The 24,019-nt window shown below is 36.0% G+C and overlaps 1 protein-coding gene across 1 annotated transcript in view; it reads left to right on the top strand.

Moving 5' to 3' along the window:
* The window catches only part of NUDCD1 (NudC domain containing 1), a 76,986-nt gene that overhangs the window by 7,870 nt on the left and 45,097 nt on the right, over nt 1–24,019 (top strand). Inside the window, exons 2-3 of the mRNA XM_043601609.1 lie at nt 5,604–5,758; nt 20,269–20,454. Coding sequence (XP_043457544.1) covers nt 5,604–5,758; nt 20,269–20,454 — 341 coding nt within the window. The remainder of the gene's footprint in view (nt 1–5,603; nt 5,759–20,268; nt 20,455–24,019) is intronic.

Genomic DNA, 24,019 nt, shown 5'->3' with positions numbered 1-24,019 from the left:
TCAGTTATGTTGAGCTTCTGTTGGTTGATAATTGTCTTCATTGTGTTTTTTTTTTTTTTTTCCTCTTTGCCGAGTAACATTTGGACACTAGAAATTGTGAATTTTACCTTGTTGGCTGGAGGATAGATTTATATTCTTCTAAATCTTCTTGAACTTGATTCTGGGTTACAGTTGAGTTACTGGAAACATTAATTTCATTTAGTCTTTTTAATGATTTGTTACACTGGTCTGGAGCAATGCTCAGTCAAGGGCTAATTATTCCCCACTACTGAGACAGTACTTTTCTGTGTGTTCTACCCATTATCCCGTGAATTAGGTGTTTTCTCCATTCTACCTGTTGGTAACAGTCACAGTTCCGAGCCTTGTGTGAGTGCCCAAAACTTCTAATTCTAGAAGAGGTAGAAGAGAATGGAATAATAAGCAACCATGTGAGAATTAACCTTGGACAGAAGAAGAGAAACAGGAAAATCACACTTCTCTTTCTTCATATGTACCATATAACAAGTATGGTACTTGTTTAGAATACCATTTACATGTTTGAAACTTTTTTTTTTAACGTTTATTTATTTTTGAGACAGAGAGAGACAGAGCATGAACAGGGGAGGGGCAGAGAGAGGGAGACACAGAATCTGAAACAGGCTCTAGGCTCTGGGCTGTCAGCATAGAGCCCGACGCGGGGCTCAAACCCACGGACCGTGAGATCATGACCTGAGCCGAAGTCGGCCGCTTAACCGACTGAGCCACCCAGGCGCCCCACCATTTACATGTTTAAAGTTAAGCTTGTTACTAATTTCATAGGACAAGTGTTATTGATTTTCATTACAGATGAGGAGATGGGGTGGAAAGGCTAGTAACTTAATAAAGCTACTTGACACTGGCAAATCAGACTCCAAAGCTCATGCCTTTTCTAATGATCTATGGGCTATTTCTTCAGGGGAGGGAGGATAGAAGCCGGTGAAGATTTAGGCTATAGTTGGACTAAAGGAAGAAAAGAGCTATGTCACCGTTGGATTTATGTAGAGTTTACTGTAAAATTGATATCTGCTCTTAGGGTGGAAAATATGGGGAAGAGTGGTAGATGACTGTGTTAATTTTTGCAGAAACATTGTATAAAATAGGTTAGTGGGAACAATGCTCTGAATTCTATTTCTGCTGTGTTTCATAAATCTTGCTTCAGAATTCATAATACAGACTTGCACAGTACTTACAGTTTTAGTTTTGCTCTCTACAGTTTCAGTTACCCATGTCAACTGCAGTGTAGAAGCAGAGACAATCCTCCTTCTGACATACTGTCAGAAGATCAGCAGTAGCCTAACACTATATCACAGTGCCTGTGTCATTCACATCACTTCATCTGATCATACAGGCATGTTATCATCTCAAGTCATCACAAGAAGAAGGGTGAGTACAGTACAATAAGATATTTTGAGAGAGAGACCACATTCATGTAGCTTTTATGATAGTATACTGTTACAATTGCTTTATTTTATTATTAGTTATTGTTAATTTCTGACTAGGCCTAATTTACAAATTAAACTTTATTATTCGTATGTATGTATAGGAAAAAACAATATATATAGGGATCAGTATCTGATTTTAAGCATCCACTGGGGATCTTAGGACGTATGCCTTGCAGATAAGGGGAGTGGGCTGGGGGGGGCTACTCTACTCTTTTTTTTTTTTTTTTTTTTTGCATTTTTATCTTTTTTTATACACAAATAGCAAACTCAGTAAGTAACTTGGCCAGAAGACTTAATTCATTGGGTGTGATTAAAAGATAAATAATCTAAGAAGTGACCTCCGTAAGTTAACATTTAATGTTCTTTGCCTTTACCCCTGCTTTTTTAAAAGTACTATACTTTGCTTCTATCAGTATTAGAATGAATCATATTTAATTGGGTCAAAAGAGTTGAATATTGGCAATTTCATGTGGTTCAATGTAGTAGTGTATTTTGAAAGGACAAGAAGCAGTAATTGTAACCATTGTTAACACCATTACAAGGATCATGTCTGTTTTATACTTACTAGTGTTATATCCACTGCCAAGCACAGTACACAGAGTAGACATTCAATACATAATTTATGAATGAGAAATACAGGTTTTTGAGGTTTCATACAGGTTTTGTAAGAAATTTAGGTAAAGATGGGGCCCCTGGGTGGCTCAGTCGATTGGGTGCCTGACTTTGGCTTGGGTCATGATCTCGCAGTCTGTGAGTTCAAGCCCCACGTTGGGCTCTGTGCTGACAGCTCAGAGCCTGGAGCCTGCTTCAGACTCTGTCCCTCTCTCTCTGCCCCTCCCCCTCTCTCACTGTGTGTCTCAAAAATAAAATAAAAACATAAAAAAAAAAAAAGAAATTTAGGTAAAGATTAAGGGAAATTTTCTTCTTGTCAGGCCCTAAGTTCTTTTTAAAAGACTGAAAGAGAAGGAATTTTTAGCAAAGCTCTTTTATTTCTAATGCAAGATAATAATAAATAATAAAATTTTTACTACTCTGGCCTCTTAGCCTTCTGTTAAAGAGGTTCCCCTTCTTCCACTATTTCCACGAACCCAGCAGAGATTTAATACTCCTTGCTTTCCCCCTCCTTTCTTGGGAGGCTTTCCACTGCTTTTGCCTTTCAATTACTCTGCCTCTCCTTTTATAAACTCAAGGTGGTTGACATGAAAAATGCACTGATAACTTCACCTTTCTCTTTTGAGGCCAGAGATGCAGCTTTTTTCTATACACTAACAGCTTTTACAAACTATTAAGTATGTAATATACCCAATCCTCATTTCTGTGTCCAAATAACTTACATAAATTATCTTGTCAGAATGCAACAACAAAAGACTTAGACTATATCATAGTCATCTAATAATAGTTTTCCAGATCCTTATGTTCACAGATGAGAGGTTGTAATAAGGCAGAGGGCTAAGAAGCCTCTTGTTTGGGATTGCCTGGGGGCTTTGGCACAAATATGAAGTAAATGTATTTGTCGTGTCATTGTCTAGTATTACTGTTTTGGGCCATTATTTTACCATGTACATTTCTTGCAGTATTGAGTTTCATCCACACCGTGGTGCTAGAAAACCAAGAATTGGTGATTGTTTCCCTCCTAATCAGTGGAATATGTACTTCTAACTGTTCCTTATAAAATAAATACTTCCTTGAATCATATAGTAGCAATTTCCTCAACCTTCATCAAATCCATAACTAAGTTTATAATGATTTTATGGCATAAACCTTGAAAATAAAACACCTGGGGCACCTGGTGGTTTGGTCAGTTAAGTATCCGACTTCCTCTCAGGTCATGAACTCTCAGTTTTTAAGTTCGAGCCCCGTGTTGAGCTCTAAGCTGACAGCTCAGAGCCTGGAACCTGCTTCAGATTCTGTGTCTCCCTCTCTCTCTCTTCCCTTCCCCCACTCATGCTCTGTCTCTGTCTCAAAAATAAATAAACTTTAAAAAAAATTAAAGAAAAAAAACCCGAGTTATTTTATCAGCAGAATGGGTTTATTTGGGATTATTAGATAATTGTAATTTGGGACATGCAAACTTTGGCAAAACCATCGGCAAGTCCAGCAAACAAAGGAGAAGAATATTATTTTATGGAGAAGGAGGAGGAAGTTGGGAAGGATTGTTTTGAATGAAAGAAAGTCATTGGAGAACAGCAAAACTACAGGGTAATGTTGATTTCTCATTAGCTATGTTACAGGAGTAGTCCCGCTTCTTGTAGGAGATGCAGTGTATATCTTTTCCCTGTTGGGGCCTGTAATTGAAGATTCTTCTATTGAATATTCTTCTGTTGTGGACTGCAATTGCCAGTTCTTCCTGTAACTGATGTTGAGTGGTGGGGTTCCCCCTTCTGGCTTCCCTTCTCTCTGTACTTCTAGTGAGATTTCCCTTTATTAATATTCACAGTGGATTTTACCTTGCCTTGCTTTCGTCTGTGTTACATATTGTACTTATAAGTAATCTTTTATAAATTTGAATCTGAACTTTACTCTTCTGCTTAAAAACTCTTAAATGAATTACATTAAGTTTACCGATAAAGACAAGGTCTTTCATGATCCAATTCCTTCCTAGTTCCCTAGCTGTTTATCTGTAGCCTTTTCTTGTACAGTTCTCCATGGTGCTTTGTAGTTACCCATCTTTTGTTTCTTTGAACACAAATTTTTCCTCCTGCTTTTGCCTGCTTTTCCTTCTGCCTATGATAAGTAGGGGGTGTGTGTGTGTGTGTGTGTGTGTGTGTATAGATATATTTCTTCATGAGTTAACTTTACCTTATATCCTTTCTAACGTGGGTCATATTTCTGAAAGCTTTCGTTAATTCCCCTCCTCCACAGATCAGTGCCCAGTGTTATGGTACCCAGTAACTTTTTCTTCCAAACATTTATTGCAGTTTCATTATATATTTATTTATGAATTATTTGACTAATGTCCATTTCCTTACTGAATCATGAGTGCTGAAGAGATAGATTCTGTGCTCTTTGCTAATCATTGTGTCATTGGTGCCTATTGAATTATTGCTGAATGAATCAGAGAATAAATATAAGTCGGCCAGGCCTCAAAGCAGGTAATAGAAGTAGGAACAGATGAACGTTATGGAAAAAAAAGAAAACACTTGAAATTAGAATACAGTAAGTTGAGTTTTATATTAAGGTAAGGTATTGGCCCAGCATAGTTTACTTTTATATTTTCTGTCAGAGCAGAAACTAATTCTATGTCATGGGCAGCCCTGAGTGGTAAGGGTTCCTATCTGCATGTGAAGGAAGGAAGAGTGAGATTACATTTAGCCGAATAAAATTATGGAAATAGTAAAGAGAGTGGATCTTAAAAGTTCTCATCACAAGAAAAAAATAACTAGGTGACGGATGATGTGTTAAGTAAACTTACTATGCTAATCATTTCACAATATGTTCATATATAAAGTATATTATGTTATACACTTTAAACTTACACAGTGTAATATGCCAATTATATCACAATAAAGGTGGAGAAAAGTAAAATAAAGTTATAGAAATCACTTAATGCCCAGTGCAAAACACTGTTCTTCAGGAAGCCTCGTTTCTAGTCCAGGTAGAATATTTTGTTCTGTACTCTTGGGAAAAATTTGATAAAACATTGGAGAAATCACCATTTGTTCTTACATTTATTTCCATAATTATGAAAAAAAAATAATGAAAACATTCTCTATTTCTTAATGTGTGGTAAAAAAAAATTAATGAGATATAGAGGTGAAAGCATTTTAAAAACTATAAAAACTCTACATAAAATGGACTTAATATTTGCCCCAGAGACAGGAAATCCTCCAATTTTAGAATTTCCCCATTCTTTTTATTCATAATTATAAGGAAGAGGTGCCTAAAAGAAAAGATGTTATGGCATGAAAAACCCTATCTCTTATGGCCACTGTCAGGGATCATGCCAGTTTGATTCACTGTTTATCCTCTACACACAGTGCCTAGTGGGTGTCTAAAAATTGTTTTAGAATAAATAATATAGTGAATTTGTTCTTAAAGCCTTTGTGATTAGCATTCTGTGATTTCTTCACCTTGTGAGCATTCTGCAGAAAGAAATAATCAAAAGTGAAACCTGTATTTATGTTTATTTTTCTTGTATTTCAGCTGTGGCAGAAGTAAAACTTCGAGATGATCAATATACACTGGAACACATGCATGCTTTTGGAATGTATAATTACCTACACAGTGATTCATGGTATCAAGACAGTGTCTACTACATTGATAACCTTGGAAGAGTTATGAATTTAACAGTGATGCTGGTAAGAAAAATACCTGTAATAAGAGGATTTTCCAATAAATCTGATTCTTAATTTTCATTTTTAGTCTGATGTCCAGGGGCACCTGGGTGGCTCAGTTGGTTAAGCATCCGACTTTGGCTCAGGTCAGCTCAGAGCCTGGAGCCTGCTTCTGATTCTGTCTCTCTCTCTGTCTGTCTCTCTCTCTCTGTCTCTCTCTCTCTCGCCCCTCCCTTGCCCCTCCCTTGCTAGCACTGTCTCTCTCTGTCTCTCAAAAATAAACAAATGTAAAAAAAAAAAAAATCTGATATCCAGAGAATTGAGGTACACATATCTTTAATCTATGGAATCCTATCATTAATCTATATAAGGCTCTGTTCTGTTTAATTCAATTTTAATTTTTCCCTTTGTTCTTATCACTTATTGTTCCCCTCCACACCCACCAATGAGCAACAATTCTAATGGATTTTATAGATCAATGTTAATGTAACTGTTCATGTCTGCTTTTTCTAATGTGAAGTATTAACTCTATGACAGTGAATTTGTTTATTTTTCCTTTTAATTCTTGCTTTATGTATTTTTAATCATGCTAATTGAGGCACAAACATTTTGTCTGCTATGGATTTGTCCTTTTAGCATTATGAAATGCCCTTTTTATCTCTAGACTCTGGGAATGATTTTTGTTTGTCTTGAAATCTTCCAATATTAATATAGTGTGATAGCTTTTTTTATTAGTAGTATTCATCTTTTTCTGTCTTTTTTCTTTCACTTTATCAGTGTTATTGTTTTTAGTCTGATGCCTTAGACCACTCAACCATCCTGACATGACAGTGTTGTTATTTTTAAAGTGTGTCTCTTATAAACAACATATAGTTGGGTCTTGTTTTATATCTAGCATGACAATCCGTCCTTTAAATGAAGGGCTTAGGACATTTATATTTAATGTAATTACTGATATGGTTGGGTTTATGTTACCATTTTCCTGTCTTTTCAGTTTGTCCCATCTGTTCTTTGTTCTTTATCCCTTTGTTCCTACCTGTTTTAGAGTTAGTCAAATTTTCTTAAAATTCCATTTAATTTTCTCTTGGCTTTTTATCTAAACCTGTTTGTACTATTATTTTTTTTTTAATGGTTAATGTAGAGATTGTAGTATTCATCCTTAAATGGTAATAGTCTGCCTCTAACACTAAAACTTTATGGTAGTAATTCCTTCTATTTCCCTTTTACCCTTCAAGCTATTTTTGTGCTATATTTTACTTCATATGTTGTAAATTCCACAATAGATTGTTAATGTATTTGCTTTAAACGGTCAGTAGAATGATAATAGCTTCCTAACTGCTCTCTGCTCTTTCTAGCACACCTCTACATTGCATCTACAGAATCATGGATTGAATTTTTTTTATTCCACATGTAAGATTAATAGGTTATTTGTCTTTTCTGACTTATGTCACTTAGCAAGATGCCTTTAAGGACCATCCATATTGTCACCAAGGGCAAGTTTCATTCCTTTTTATGGCTAAATAAAATATTCCACTTTTTATATAATGACACATTTCCTTTATCCATTCATCTATTGATGGACACTTAGGTTTTTTGTTTTTTGTTTTTTGACTATTGTAAATAATGCTGCAGTGAACATAAGGATACATATATCTTTTCAAGTTAGTGTTTTTATTTTCTTGGGATAAATATCCAGAAGTGGAATCACTGGGTCATAAGGTAGTTCTTTTTTTACTTTTTGAGAAACCTTCATACTGTTTTCCATAGTGGCTGCACCAGTTTACATTCGCACCAACAGTACATGAGAATTTCCTTTTCTCCACATCTTTTCCAACACTTGTTACTTCTTGTCTTTTTGATAATAACCATTCTGGTAGGTATGCAGTGATAATCTCATTGTGGTTTTGATCTGCATTTCTCTGATGATGAGTGATATTGAGCAAGTTTTCATATAGTTGTTGGCTGTCTCTAGGTCTTCTTTGGAAAAATGCTCAGATGCTCTGCCCATTTTTTAAGCATGTTTATTTATTTATTTTGAGAGAGAGCAGAGCAGGGGAGGGGCCGAGAGAGAATCCAAAGCAGACTCTGTGCTGTCAACGCAGAGCCTGATGCGGGGTTCAAACTCACGAACTGTGAGATCATGACCTGAGCTGAAATCCAGAGTTGGACACTTAACCGACTGAGCCACCCAGGCACCACTCCCATTTTTTAATCAGATTTTTTGTGGGTTTTTTTGGGGGGGGGGGAGGGTGGGTTGCTATTGTATAAGTTCTTTATATATTTTGATACCCTATGATTTGCAAATATTTTCTCTCATTCCCTAGGTTGACTTTTCATTTTATTGATCATTTCCTTTGCTTTGCAGAAGCTGTTTAGTTTGATGTAGTTCCACTCATTTATTTTTGTTTTTGTTGCCTTTGCTTTTGGTGTCAGATTCAAAAAATCATTGCTAAGGCCAATGTCAAGGAGTTTACCACTTATGTTTTCTTTTGGGAGTTTTATGGCTTCAGGTTACATTCAAGTCTTTAATCCAGTTTATTTTTGTGTATGATATAGGGGTCCAGTTTCATTCTTTTGCATGTGGCTGTCTGGTTTTTTGAAGACCATTTATTGAAAAGGCTGTCTTTTCACTGTTGTATACTCTTGGCTCTTTCATTGTAAATTAATTGATCATATATGTGTGATTTTATTTCTGGACTCTGTTCTGTCTCATTGACCTCCACTTCCATACTGTTTTGATGATTGTAGCTTTGTAAAGTATTTTGAAATCAGGAAGCATGATGCCTCCAGCTTTGTTCCTTCTTTCTCAAGATTGCTTTAGCTTTTTGAGGTCTTTTGTGGTTCCATACAAATTTGAGGATTGTTGTATTTCTGTGAAAAATGCCATTGGAGTTTTAATTGGGATTGCATTGAATCTGTAGATTGCTTTGGGTAGTATAGACATTTTAACATTGATTCTTCCAATCCATGAGAATGGAATATCTTTCCATTTATTTGTGTTTTCTTGTAAATTCTTTTTATTAGTCTCCGGTGTGTCCTTCCAGAGGTAGTTTGTTTTTTCTGTATGTCTGTTTTTTATTTTTTTTTAGCAAGTGTAAACACAAAGTGATCTATTTTTAAAATACAAACTCCTCATTGGTATATACAGTTTATTGTGCTCTTCTCTCCAACCTTGTGTTTTGCCATTTTGTACACTAGTCTCTAGCAATACCAACTCTTGCAGTTACTGAGACATGCCCTGTATCCTGTTGTCCTCTGCTCATTTTTCATGTGATTAACTCTACCTGGAGCATTTTTTCTTAGTTCTTGCCAGGTTGCTTCCCGGTCTTTACTTAAGACCTAGCAAACCATCTCTTCTATTAAGCTTTCCCTGACATCCTCACTTTGCTCCTCTGGGAATATTCAAACCATTGGCTCTCAGATCTATGTGGACTTTTAATTCCTTCTAGGCCAGAGGTTTGCAAGACTTTTTCTGCATAGGGCCAAATAATAAATATTGTACAGTTTGTAGGTTAGACAGTCTTATGTCACAACTGCTTGGTTTTGGTGTGGTAGTGTGAAAACAGCGGTAAACGATATGTAAATGAGTGAATGTGACTGCATTCCAAGCTCAATTCCAAACTATTGACTATAGTTTGCCAACCCTTGGTCTAGGCCCTGGGTTTTTCTTATTTTTCTATAATCCTGCCATCCAGCAGATTTGGTCAGTATGTTTGTTGAAATAACAATAACTGTTTAAAGCTTGTTCTTATCCTTTGTAGTTGTCTTTTCATTCTTGATAGGATCTTCCTCTTCTTATTTCTTCTCTGGGTTCAGGTATGAGTCTTTGGTTTATTGAGATAAATAACTTTACTGAATAATAAATATTTACTTCTATATTATATATACTTAGTTATATATTTTTATTATACGTATGAATATTATATATTACAAATATATACTTTATATATATTCCTCAGCAAACATTTATTGAATGCTATTATGCTTAGTAGCCACATACACAAATAAATTGATAACATGTAACAGTGGAAGTAGGGATAAGATGCAGACCTAGTACAGAGGAGGAAATGATAAATGTTGAGAGATGAAGTGTTCCAAGAAGTTTCAGAGGAGTTGTCACTTTAACAGAATTTTGAAGGATCAGTTAATTTGCCATGCAGATTGAGGCAGCTGTGTCTGCACATGACTTAAAAGGCACATTCAGCAAACTTCCACAGGCACATGTGTGCACTACAGGCACTCTAGATTGGTTTGCTAAAACACAGTGTATGTATGGAAGGACCAAAATAGTATGTATGCAGGCTTTGGTTGGAGATGAGGATGGCAAGGTGAGCAGAAGCCAGGGTGTGAAGGGAGGGAGGAACAGTCATGTGTGAAGCCAAGAGAAATATTAAAAAGAAAATTGATTCTTTGATTCATTTTTGTACTGTGCTTGGCTGGAAGAGGATATGGTAGGGTCACAGTTTTGGGCCAGAAGCTTGGTTTTATCAGTTTACTTGTTGATAGTTGTGATTTGGGATACTAATTTCCAATTTAAATCACAAGATTGATTGGAAATGTGGAAAGAAAGTTTAATGGTAGCATTTGAAATACTATAAGCAGTGTGGACTGGTCAATATAGTTTTCTTCTCCCATTGGAAAGTTTTCAAAGGAAATCAAATACTGTAAATTAAAAAATTTTTCTTAAAAAATTTTTTTTGGTGTTTATTTACTTTTGAGAGAAAGCGCACATGTGCACAAGTGGGGGAGGAGCAGAGTGAGAGTGAGAGTGAGAGTGAGAGAGAGAGAGAGAGAGAGAGAGAGAGAGAGAATCCAAAGTAGGCTTCAGGCTCTGAGCTGTCAGCACAGAGCCCAATGCGGGACTCAAACCCAGGAACTGTGAGATCATGACCTGAGCAGAAGTTGGATACTCAACCAACTGAGCCACCAGGCACCCCTCAAATACTGTAATTTTAATAAGAGTGCTTATTTGACATGGAATCTGGACAAAGACTAATATGTCTTTAATCCCTTTTCCTGACCTATTTGCTAGCTTCTGTGGACATATTAGAATAACTAGTTACAATTCCTTCTTTAGTTTAGTTTCTCTACTTATAGGCTCATTAAAAACACTGTATACATACACACTCTATATACACTATGTACTAGGATAGTCTGTACATATGAGCCAAATGTCTGACATACATGTGCAGTGTATTACCTATACATGATTATACATGTCCATACTGTACATATGCATAATTTGTATTTTATTGTGTCTTTTAACTTTAAGGGCTTTTATATTTTTTAGATTCTGTTGTGTTTTGTTTTTTTAGGAAGACAAATCTAATATCTGTAAATTCCCTAAGAATATTGACTTCCAGAGCCTAATTCAGTCACATAGTCTGATTTGTACTATTCACTCAATCTTCAACATATTTATTGAATACCACCTATATGTTACACATTGTCATAGGCACTGGGAATTCTGCATCATACAAAATAGTCTCTTCCAGTTTATTAATTCACAGCAGAATATGAACTACAGTTGACCCTGAACAACACTGGGAATCTGAGCATTAAACCCCTCCTCCACTGTGCAATAGAAAAGTACTAGTTTTGACTCCCCCAAAACTTAACTAATAGCATACTGTTGACCAGAAATCTTGATTAACACTTTTTTTTTTAATTTTTTTTTTTAACGTTTATTTATTTTTGAGACAGAGGGAGACAGAGCATGAACGGGGGAGGGTCAGAGAGAGAGGGAGACACAGAATCCGAAACAGGCTCCAGGCTCTGAGCTGTCAGCACAGAGCCCGATGCGGGGCTCGAACTCATGGACCGCGAGATCGTGACCTGAGCCAAAGTCAGCCGCTTAACCGACTGAGCCACCCAGGCGCCCCTTGATTAACACATATTTTATATGTTGTATGTATTGTATACTGTATTCCTACAATAAAGTAAGCTAGAGAAAAGAAAATGTTACTGAGAAAATCATAAGAGAAAAAATAGGTTTACAGTACTGAATTGTAAAAAATTCACTTATAAGTGAACTGTTGCAGCTCAAACCTTCATTGTCCAAGGGTCAACTGAATTTCTTTCTCTTGCTTCCCCAGTTTGAACTTGACATTGAAATAACAATCTCTTTTGTTCAAAAAAGTATACACCTTTCCATATGTATAATGTATATTTAAGTTTGTTTAGCTTCCTGATAAAATTAGGAAGGTTTTTTTTTTTTTATTTTTATTGACAAGCAATAAGGTATCATAATTTAGAACACAGGGCTTGAAAGTTTCCTCAAGTTGCTTTCTTTCATAGTTCTCATTTATCATCTCATCCTTGAACTCTTTGAGCACTTCATATGCATTCTCTGTTTAGCTAAGGTCCTTGAATTAGTATAATAGGGGTGCCTGGGTGGCTCAGTGGGTCAAGTGTCTGACTTCGGCTCAGGTCATGATCTCACAGTTTATGAGTTTGAGTCCCGCATTAGTCTTTGTGCTGACAGCTCAGAGCCTGGAGTCTGCTCCAGATTCGGTCTCCCTCTCTCTCTTCCCCTCCTCTGCTCTCTCTCTCTCAAAAATAAATAAACATTAAAAAAAAAAAAGAAAAGGTGTATAATACACACTCTAATATTAATTTACTAGATCTTGTAATGTATTAGATCTTGTATGGAAAAGACCTACCATATACCTTTTTTTTTTTCAGCTGGTGAGGTGACACTATGTTTGAGGATTCCTGGCTCCAAATTTTGGTTTTTGCAGGTTTATCTCCTGGGCTGGAGAGTTGTCCCCAGAGAGGAGTCCTCTAGGTTCTTGTCTGAGGGGTATAAGGCATGATCCTGTTTTCTGAGATGCAAGCAAAAGGAAAAAGTTTGTGGTACCATCTTTTAATATGTGGGGATCTAACTCATTCCCCTCTTTTCTTTCAGTAGAGTTCTTTACCCCTATGTTTAGCTGGGCCTGGTGGCCAGAGTCAGTCTAGTTAAAACTAGAGAAATCTCCAGTTTTTTCCTGCAGTGGGAATTTATATTGTTTTGGAGAGAAATGGTATTTTTATGATTTTTTTTTTTCCACCCCAGAACATGGTATGTCTTTCCATTTATTTAGGTATGCTTTTATGTCCTTAAGTAAGAGTTTTATAGTTTTCCTTTGACTTTATGCTCATTTTATTAAATTTATTCTTAAGAATTTTGAGGTTTCAGCCCATTGTTAATAAAGTTTTGCTATTTTTTTAGATGCTTATTGTATAAACATTGAAATAACAGCCACCTCATTTGATAATTTAGTAATTTTTACTTACTCCCATTTAGGTTTTCAAAAGGTACAGTTGTATCGTCAGCAACAAGAAACAGTTTTATCTCTCTTTTTTGTAATGTTTTTGAACATGGAAATAACATTCCCCTGCTATTCCATTTTTGTCTTATTGCTGTTACAAGATAGAACCTCTGAAACAATGTGTTGAATAATAATGGGGGTTGCAGGTATCCTTGTTTAGCTCTTGATTTTAATAATAATGGCTTTTAAATTCACTTAAGAAAATACTGTTGGTTTTGATAAATAGCCTTTATTTTTTTATTTTATTTTTTTAAATGTTTGTTTATTTAACACATTTATTTTTGAGAGACAGAGAGAAACAGAGCATGAATGGGGGTGGGGCAGAGAGAGAGGGAGACATAGAATCTGAAGCAGCTCCAGGCTCTGAGCTGTCAGCACAGAGCCCTATGTGGGGCTTGAATCCACAAACTATGAGATCATGACCTGAGCCAAAGTCGGACACTTCACCGATTGAGCCACCCCTGTGCCCCTTCATTTTTTTAAAGTTGCTTCCTTCGGTTTCTGTTCCGCTGTATTTTATCAAATGCTTTTCAGCACCCACTTACTGTTAATGATTATATGCTTTTCATTAATTATCAATGTAGTGAATTAAATTGATACATTTATTAAATTGCTTAATTTCCTGGGATAAACCTTTTTTGGTAAGAATATATTCTTTTCATACAATATTGGCTTTTATTTTCTGATATTTTATTTTTCAAATATTTGTACTTTCACAAATTATAGTGGTTTCTTTAAATTTTTTTTTGGTGATATATGTCAGAATTTCATTAAAGTTTTGCTGGCCTAAAGGAGAGCTTTCTGGAGCTAGAACAATTTAAGATTGGAATGATCTGTTCCTTATATGTTAAAGAAAGATCCTTTTTGGACCTGTCTTCTATCCCTTTGTCCTTTTCAGTGTTAGTCTTCCAGTTACCTATCCAATTTATTCTATGGTAATTGGTTTAGTCAAACTCTGTTTTCTGGGTAATTTTGTAATATATTTTTTTGTTAGAGAAGATCATTCATTTCTTTTTAAGTTTTCAGATTTGTTGCTATAAATTTGCATGTTTATGCTCTTAAGATTATCTTCTGTTTTTCCTTTCTCTGTTCTTTCTTTTTCCTTAATCAAACTTTAGAAGGATATTTTTATTATTTTATTTTTAAAGACCCATGTCTGGGATTGTTTTAGTTTTTTTGCTTAGTTCAGACGCTTTTGTCTTTGGTTTTCAAACTGTATGTAATGCACATCAGAATCACTTGGAGTAATTGATAAAAAGAAAGGCTAATTTAAATTTATGGTTCTTAAAGATTCTGATTCAGTATGTCAGGTTGGTCATGGTCTGAGAATCTGCATTTTATCAGGTATGTTAAATGACTGTGGTCCAGTGACCACATTTTTTTAAAATGTTTATTTACTTTTGAGAAAGAGAGACAGAGACAGAGCGTGAGTAGTGGAGGGGCAGAGAAAGAGGGATACACAGAATCCGAAACAGGCTCCAGGCTCTGAGCTGTCAGCCTAGAGCCCGACACAGGACTTGAACTCGGGAATGGAGAGATCATGACCTAGGCTGAAGTCAGATGGTTAACCAACTGAGCCACCCAGGAGCCCCATCAGTGACCAAGTTTTGAAAAACTCTGCAACTGTGGTGTAGAAGAATACCGTGCTTATTTTTCGGATCAGTAGCAAGAAATTAACTTGCTGTTTGAAGTTATGTGTTGGAGAAAGGTGGAGAGTGTTAGCCACTGGCTACACATTGGCTTTTTTTTTTATTTTTAAGCAGAAAAGTTATTCTGATACCCATTTTTCTGTCTGATTTTTGTGTTTTTGTTTCTGTTGTTGTTTTTTGTTTTGTTTTGTTTTTTTGAGTCAAAGGCACACATGCACAAAACCCTGAGAGGTTCTTTTGCTGTGGCTGGTTTATAAATAACTCCCACCTCCCCTTTGTTAAATCTGCGCTGAACACTATTGTGGTCAAAGAGAAGGCTATAAGAGCCCAAAAAAGGAAATCCACGTGTCTGACCTTGAGATGTTGTCAGGAGTCAGCAGATGGCAGCAGTTCCCAGCACACAGGTTTATAGAGGCGTTCTCCTTCCAAGTCAGTGTGATTTGTGTGTTTACAGTCCTCAATTTTATAGAAATGCCACTTGGGTGGAAGAGTGCTTTTAAGAAGTAGAAAATGCCTTTAAGAAAGCAAAAAAAAAAAAAAGTTCTTAAAATTTAATTCTTATGTTGTCATTTTGTTAGGTATTAGGACCTCTTTTAAAATAATGTGTTTTGTTTCTTAATATTTAGAGAATTCATTCAGTCTTTATGTTTCCATTTATCTGAAAAACTACTTTGTTTATCCTAAAGAAGTGTGTCATCTCATAGTGCGTCTTTAAATTGCACTTAGAATGGGAGGAGAGTTAGTGGATTCCATATGAAACCAGCATTTGTGAGGCTTTGTCATGGACTTAATGACATGCCTGCCTTAACTGCTTGTTAGTCTAGCTGCCTGCCAGTATCTCCAGATTAGCATCTCTAAACCTGCATCTTACCTTATTTTCTACAATTGCATTTATTAATAGGGAGCCACTTATTTACCCAGTTAAAGACAAAAATAAAAAGGGAGGGGTAAGGTTGAACTATATGTTCTTCATGAATTATTAAAAGTTTTATGTTATATAGAGACATTATTCGTTCAAATTCCACTTAATGAAACATCATTTTTTTAAGCTTTAGCATAAAAAAGAGAAAGGGAAAAGGAAAAAGGATGTTTTGTTTTTCTTTCAAATAAGCTTAACAGTTATTAGTGATGAAAGCCTTTCTCCAGAAAAGATCACTTCCTTATAAAAGGGCAAAATTTTAAATGTCAGTGTGTAATAATACTAGTAATGGTTTCCTTGCTTAATTTTGCTTGACCATTTTGCCTTGAACTTGGGTAGTGCTTTCTGTAAACGTATGTGTATTAGAAAAATGCCTCGTCAATTCAAACCTCATCTTCTTAGCTGTTAACTAAGAGGCCCTCAAAGTCCTGTTTAGAGATGTTTTTCTTAAATACATCCATTTCTTAAACACAGTTCATATATGATTTACTGTGTCATTTATATACACTATATTGACCTTATAATTTTTGTATTACATTTTATTTACCCAGGAATTTAATTAAAATTTTTATATAATGTGTTAGCCTGAAGAAAAACTGAATATGGTAGTTGCATTCATAATGTTTTGTTTGTTTTTTGTTTTGTTTTGCTTTGTTCTTGCAGGGGGAGGGGAGTATTCCAGAAATTGCAGTGAGATCTGAGGTATCATTTGTTTAGAAAAACTTGGATAGTGGTTTCTTCTCAAGAACGTGTGGAATACAGGAGAGACAATTTTTGGACTGGGGTCAACCAGGATTTGAATCTTAGCCCTGCCATTTTCTTACCAGTGGAATTCTAGGCAAATTATTTAATCTTTTTGAACAGAGCTCTTTTTCTCTTAAAGTGTGCATAATGATTTCAATTTCATAAGATTTTGTAATAGTTAAATGAGATGGCAAAAAGTCAAAGCACTTATTTAATATAACACTTGTACATGTAGTCATTCAGTAAATGTTCCATTCATCAATGAAATTTTAATTCTTCTGCAATTCAGCTATGAAATGTTACTGCAGAATTATTTTCAATAGGTTTGAATATAGTTAAATAAACCTTTTTTTTTTTTTTTTTTTTTGGTCTGGAAGAAGAAAATGACTGGGTGGGACTAAGACATTATAGATGCCAGTATCATAAAGCATTATTATGAGGACACTGTGTAAAACTGTCAATGGAAGTTATTCAGAAATAATTTAATACTCTAAGATTTACAGAAGAAAATATTTTTATTGCATACAGTCCATTTAAAATTAGGGGCGCCTGGGTGGCGTAGTCGGTTAAGCGTCCGACTTCAGCCAGGTCACGATCTCGCGGTCCGTGAGTTCGAGCCCCACGTCAGGCTCTGGGCTGATGGCTCAGAGCCTGGAGCCTGTTTCCGTTTCTGTGTCTCCCTCTCTCTCTCTGCCCCTCGCCCGTTCATGCTCTGTTTCTCTCTGTCCCAAAAATAAATAAACGTTGAAAAAAAAATTAAAAAAAATTAAAAAAAAAAATAAATAAAAAATAAAATTAGATGTACCCTTTGAGACTTAGATTTCAAAAATTAGGAACATTCAGATTGCTTTCACTTAAACTATCATTTAACTTATGTAAGAGAGATACTGTGTTTTCTTTTGTATTTTAATTTATTTTAGCTTTATATTTATATATTTGAATGTCTTAGTCATTATATTGGATATGAAATCATTTATCTGGTAATTAGACTTCCAGCAATCTCAGTTATGTGTAACCTTACATTTAAAAGAAATTGGTTTGGGGGGTTCAGTTGGTTAAGCGTCTGACTTCTGCTCTGGTCACGATCTTGCTTTTCATGAGTTCAAGCCCTGCGTTGGGCTCTGTCCTGTCAGCCTGGAGCCTGCTTTGGATCCTCTTTTCCCCTCTCTCTCTGCCCCTTCCCCCCTCATTTTCTCTCTCTTTTTCAAAAATAAATAAGCATTAAAAAAAAATAAAAGAAAGTGGTTTAAAACAACCTTCGTGATTCTGTATGAAGTGAGGAATAGTGATTCAACAGGCTTAAGCTCTGTGTAAAGATCTTTTTTTTCCTTTCTAACAGACTAGCGTGTGTCTGTATACACCTTTTTCTGTGCTGTCATACCACAACATTTAGTTGCTTAAACATACATGGATTCTTACTGTATATATTCTGCATCTTTTTTTTCCAGTTACTATTTTGGAGATCTTTTTAAATCCACTTCAGTGTATTTAACAGTTGTTTGGTATTCCAAAGGATGGAATTTTACAATTAGCCATTCCTTCACCAGTGCTTTCCAGACAGAGATGCCAGGTACTCATCTGTAGTTGAACACGTTGTATTTATGACGTTTTACAATAGAAGAGAATCCACACCATGGAGAACCACATAGTGTTTCAGTAAGAGGATGTTAGAAAGGATTATAGGATTGGGCTTGTATTAGGTGATTTTTTTTCTGCTTAATTTTTTTTAACCTTAGTTTTCCTACTCATATTCTTTTTCCAGTTAAACATTTTGAGTGATAATGTATTTCTGGTTGAGTTGTTAAGGCTCTTTATATGCTCTCGATACTAGTCCTGTGTTATTTTTGTGGCAAGTATTTTTCTCCCTGTCTCCTACATGTCTGTTATTTTTCACAGGAAGACTTTCTCCACCCTGAGATTAAAATATGATTAATCTTCTAACAAAGTTACTTTACTTTCTCTTTAAAACATTTATATTTTTAATCTGTCTGGAATGTGGAATTTGTGCATGCTGTCAGGGAGAGAGTAATTTTTTTCCAGAAAATCTCTAGTATTTGTTGACCACTCCATTGTTTTCTCACTAAATGGAAATACCACATGATGTTCTAAATGCCTACGTAGGCATCAACCTGCAGTAAAATATCTCTTTATTGACTCCATTTAACTGAGTGACTGGAGTAACTGGTATTCTCTATTTCTTCTATTTAATATACTGATTGAAGCCCAAAGTAAGCTTAATGTTTACTGCTAGTAGGCCACTCAGTACTTCTATGCTAATAACAATTCTGTTTCTGCTAGTGAAGTTTTACATCACTAATACTCAGATTTGGTCATTCTAAAATCCTTCTGCCGGCTGTGCTTGTCATTGTATTTTCATTATTTAATCAGTATTATGAAAATCAGTAAAATATGAATACAAAAAGAAGGGAAGGTGCCATTTCAAAGAAAACTAAACTGGATGCTTTAGAAAAAGACAGTGGGTCACTACAAAACTTGTGGCTAGTAACGACATTTTGTATGGTTTACTTAAATTTTGTTAACATATACACAGATCTAAGTAATTATAGGAACAGAAAATGAAATACGTGAATCAAGAATTATTTTGGGCCTGTAGGAAAATCTGTTAACTGAAAACTAAAGCTATACCACCACCACCACCAACAAATTATTGAGCTGAGTACATTTTGATGTATAAGGTGAAGTCTGTTTCCTGAAGTGTAGACCTTTTGGGTTTTTTTTAAGTTTATTTACTTATTTTTAGAGAGAGGGAGAGAGAGAGAGTGCCAGCAAGGGAGGGGCAGAGAGAGAGAGAGAGAGAGAGAGAGAGAGAGAGAGAGAATCCCAGGGAGGGTCTGCGCTGTCAGTGCAGAGCCCCATGCAGGGCCTGAACTCACAAACTCAGATATCACGACCAGAACCAAAGTCAAGAGTTGGATGCTTAACCAGCTGAGCCACTTAGGTGCCCCAGAAATATAGACCTTTTTATATATTTTCTTGTAAAACATTTTAATGATGGAGCCATCTTACAGCTTTAAATGGTAAGGATATAGATAACAGTAAAAATGTGTTAACAATAACCTAAGTTGTTAATAGTCTAAACGTCTAGGCTGATGTCTAGGGAGGCATTTAGAACATGATGTAGTATTTCCAGTTAAAAATACTGATCGTTAACTCTAAACTTAAGAATGAAGAGGGAGGGACACCTGGGTGCTCAGTCTGATTCTTGATTTCAGCTCAGGTCATAATCATGGTTCCTGAGTTTGAACTCCACCTGGAGCTCTGCACTGATAGTGTGGAGCCTGCTTGGGATTCTCTGTCTCCCTCTCTTTCCACCCTGCACTTAACTCTCTCTCTCAAAAATAAATAAATAAACTTAATTAAAAAAGAAGAATGAAGACCGGATTACTACAATGTATTAGTTGTCTGTTGCTGTGTAGTATCTTACTTCAACATGTAGTGACTTGAAATAAAAAACATTTGTCATCTCACTCAGTTTCTGTAGGTCAGAAATCAGAGTGGTGTAGCTGGGTGGTTCCTGTGAAGGTTTCTTATGACATTGTAAGCCAAGATGTCAGCCTGGAGAGCAGTGATCTCAAGGCTCAACTAGGGCTGAAGGATATACTCCCAAAACAGCTCACTCTGTGCTAGTTATTGTCAGGAGCCTTTATGCCCTCTCCATGTGGGTCCAAGAGAGCAAGATAGAAGATGTGATAGAAACTATGACCAAGTTTGAGAAGTCACATACCGTCACTTCAGTCATATTTTATTAGTTAGAAGAGAGTCGCTGGTACAGCTCATCCTCTAGGCACCTTCTCTTAAGAGACTAACCACTACACTGCAAATATTTATTCTGTGTATACGGATGAAGGGGGAGGAAGGATTCATTAATAATGTTGGGCTTCTTTTTAGGATACTGCTTTAGGAAAACCACGAGAGGTGTTTCGACTTCCCACAGATTTGACAACATACGACAATCGCCTTTGTGCATCTATCCATTTCACATCTTCTACCTGGGTTACCTTGTCAGATGGAACTGGACGATTGTATCTCATTGGTACAGGTGAACGTGGAAATAGTGCTTCTGAGAAATGGGAGGTGCGGTTTTTGTTATATATTTTTAAGACTTATGCAAAGTCTGGAAAGTATATATAATATAGACCTTAGTGATTTTGAAATAACACTTTCTGGGCATAGCTTATATGTGACCTCTTTGTTTTTATAATATATCATGTTTTGGAAATTTTTAATTATATAGTATGTACCTTTTACACAACTGATAGGCTAACCATTTCTGGTTTGATCAGGGGTCGTTGCAAGTTGTCAAGAATTGCATTCATATTTTCATCGCATGTTGAGTGCTTTATATGTGTGTAAAGCAGTACCCTAAGCATTGGAATTGCCTCCTTCTTGAAGAAGAGTTAGCCAAAAATTACATTGGAATATCTTTTCTCCTTTACTCATGTTATATTGGCTGATATCTTTATAAGCCCAGCACACTTCTGCATAACCACTCTGTTTGCTGTCTGGTAAGTTGCCATCGGTCAGTGAGTTGACCAGAGTATTCCCCATTTAGAAAAATACACTGTAATACGCATATAGTAATGTGCCAGTCTCTAAGATACTATTTTTATTTCAGTTTTCCTTTCTTTTCTTTTGTTTGTTTATTTTTGAGAGTCTGCACGTGCATGCCCACACCAGTGGGGTAGGGGCAGAGAGAGGGGGGGACAGAGGATCTGAAGCAGGCAGGCTCAGACTCATGAACTATGAGATCATGACCTGAGCTGAAGTCAAGACGCTCAGCCTACTGAGCCACCTAGGTGCCCCTATTTCAGTTTTCTTAAAGCAATGTAATATTTTTAAAAATTATTTTTTGAGAGGTAGTGAGACAGAGCATGAGTCTGAAGTAGGCTTCAGGCTCTGAGCTGTCAGCACAGAGCCCAACATAGGGCTCGAACTCACGAACCGTGAAATCATGACCTGAGTCGAAGCTGGACACTTAACCGACCGAGCCACCCAGGCGCCCCAACAATGTAACATTTTTAAATCTAAGGGGCAAATTAGGATTTTAGTAAGTAAGGAATTAATTTCTCCAGAGCCACAGTTTTTGAAGGTGGGAAAGAATGACAAAGAGTTATACTAATAAGTATATTGTGATACTTCTGTCTAAATCTCAACAGGTGGCCTTTAGTTCCAGGTAAACAAACATGAACTTAATAAATATATTTATATCTTATAAAATACTTTTATCAGATCAGATACCTACAAAGATCAGGCTTTAATTATTTGAGAAAAACCAAGAAGGCCTTAGAACCAAATGGCTTACCTTCCTAAGTTATATTAAATGGTATACTACCAAATTGTAGTAATTCAAAAAACTAAACAAAAAACATGATAAATAACCAGAACAACGATACCCTGTTTAGAGGGGACCTTTGCAGGCCTTTGTAGTGGCAGATTCAGATATTAATTGGACATTGTGACATTTTCTGCTTTGGCCTCCAGTGATAATTTTTTTTTTTTTCTTTTTTCCCCTTCCTTCCTTCCTTCCTTCCTTCCTTCCTTCCTTCCTTCCTTCCTTTTTCTTTTCTTTCTTCCTTTCTTCTTTCTTTCTTTCTTTCTTTCTTTCTTTCTTTCTTTCTTTCTCTTTCTTTTTTTCTTTCTTTCTACTGAGGCAGTATGGTATATAGCATAGCTACCTGAAACACTTGGAAGGAAAGTGATGGGCAGGAGAGATATGAATGAGAACTTATTATTATCAAGCTGTGGATTCTGTTGGTTTTGATCAGGAAGAGACACACTGACCGAACTCACCTTCAGCTTAAAAATAGCACCACATACTCTGCCAGAAGGAAATTCATATGGGTTTATAATTTATTTGGTTTCTGCTGTGTACATCCCCATGGTGCATATTAGTTTTTAGTAATATTTGTTAAATCATAAATTTAAATCTTCTTCATGCCCTCTTTAGTATACATTGGTGTAATGAAATAAGCACGCTCTGAGATGTTTGCAGTGAATAATAGTTTTAACTGGGGTCTGGGAAGAGGGGGAACGGGATAGGGTTTGGACTTGGGCTTTCACTGAGGTGGGAGGGATACTGTGGAGTACTGGTCACTTTAAGAGAAGCAACTTAGGAGAGTTTTGAGACTTTGGGGAAATTGGTGTAACAGAGGAGGCTAAAGGTACGAGTGGTTAGGGGGCACAATAGAGCATACGGGGGTCAAGGAAGGGCAGTGATGACTGAAGTGTAGGAAGAGAAACAAAGGGAGATAGGAAGACTGCCTGCTTTACAGATGTATTGCCTCTAGTATGATGGGTTGCTGTGTATCAGCAGTACCACGTTTGAGTTGCTAGGCTCGTTCAGGAGACAGGAGCCTTCAGCCTAACCATTTATAAAAGTTTAGACATCGACTCCGCGGTCTCATTCCACCCCTTTCACTCACATGAGAGATAGAGAAGAGGAGGAAGCAATAAACTAGCTATTTGTACCTGACAAAACTCAACCATTTTTCCTTCTTCCTTTTTGTCTCCCAAGGTCAACCAACTGAAACCTAGCTTTATCATCTCAGTTTTGAGTATGTGAGGTATTTTTGGTTGATACTGCTGTTTTCTGTTTATGGAAGACTGTAGAATGGATTCCAAAGGTCTACTATTTGAATAATTTGAGAAGAGGTGCTCAAACATTTAGGGAAATTGACATTAAAGCACACTTTTCTTTATAAGGCTTTCAACTAGGAGCAGATAGTAAGAGATTCTAGATAAAAGGATTCCCCCCCCCTCCCAGAAAAAGGGTTTTTTTTTAAACTAATTTTTGTCATTTGGATGTTTTCCTTCAACTCATTTATTTGAAAATCTTGCTTAGTCGACAGTCTTAAAATATCTTTGATTTGTTATTTACTCTTAAATAAAATACAGTAGTCTTTTAGATTATGTGTTTGTGATATAAAAAAGAATTTGTTAAGATTTTATGTCTCTATGATGCTTAAACTTGCTCTTTAAAAAGAAACTTTAATATTATATTTAAATAGTTTGTTGAATTATAAGTTTTTTATTATAACTTTTAAATGTAAATGGGCTCTTTTGTTTTAGAGAAATAAGAGTTTTAGTGATATGTTCTCCAATTCCTTTGCCTCTGACCTTTGCAGACTTCCAGGAACAAATAGGAACAAACCAAAACAAAAACAATAGGAAAAAAACATACACACGCACATGCGCACACCTGTGCACCAGTATGCACAATATTCAGAAAGTAAGAGGAACAAAGGAAAAATAAATCATATATGAGATAGGAGAAGAGACGAGGGAGACCTGCTTCTCTTCTGTAGAGCACTGTAACTTGGTAATTCTTTTCTAGGAGGTCACTTCTAGTTCTCTTTCTCCTTTTGATGCTGTTTAGATGCCTTATTGTTTACCTTGTTTTTAAGCCACGAGTACTGGCCAGTTTTCTCTGTGAAATAAATAGGTGTCTTTCAGAAGTTCTTTTTCAAAGAATATCAGTTGAACTTGCAACCTTTATTTAAAGGCTTTTCGCATTTTTCTACTCCTTGTAATAAATAGCATCCAATTAGTTGTTATATTGTCAGAATTTTGTGCATTCCCGCTATGCTGTGTTTGTAATATGTACATTTCTGTGTGTGTGTGTAATCTTTTTTTATTTTAG

The sequence above is a fragment of the Prionailurus bengalensis genome, chromosome F2 (assembly GCF_016509475.1).
Source record: "Prionailurus bengalensis isolate Pbe53 chromosome F2, Fcat_Pben_1.1_paternal_pri, whole genome shotgun sequence".
Classification (NCBI taxonomy): Eukaryota; Metazoa; Chordata; class Mammalia; order Carnivora; family Felidae; genus Prionailurus; species Prionailurus bengalensis.
The sequence above is the reverse complement of the archived record's forward strand: the minus strand, read 5'-3'. Positions and strand labels throughout refer to the sequence as shown.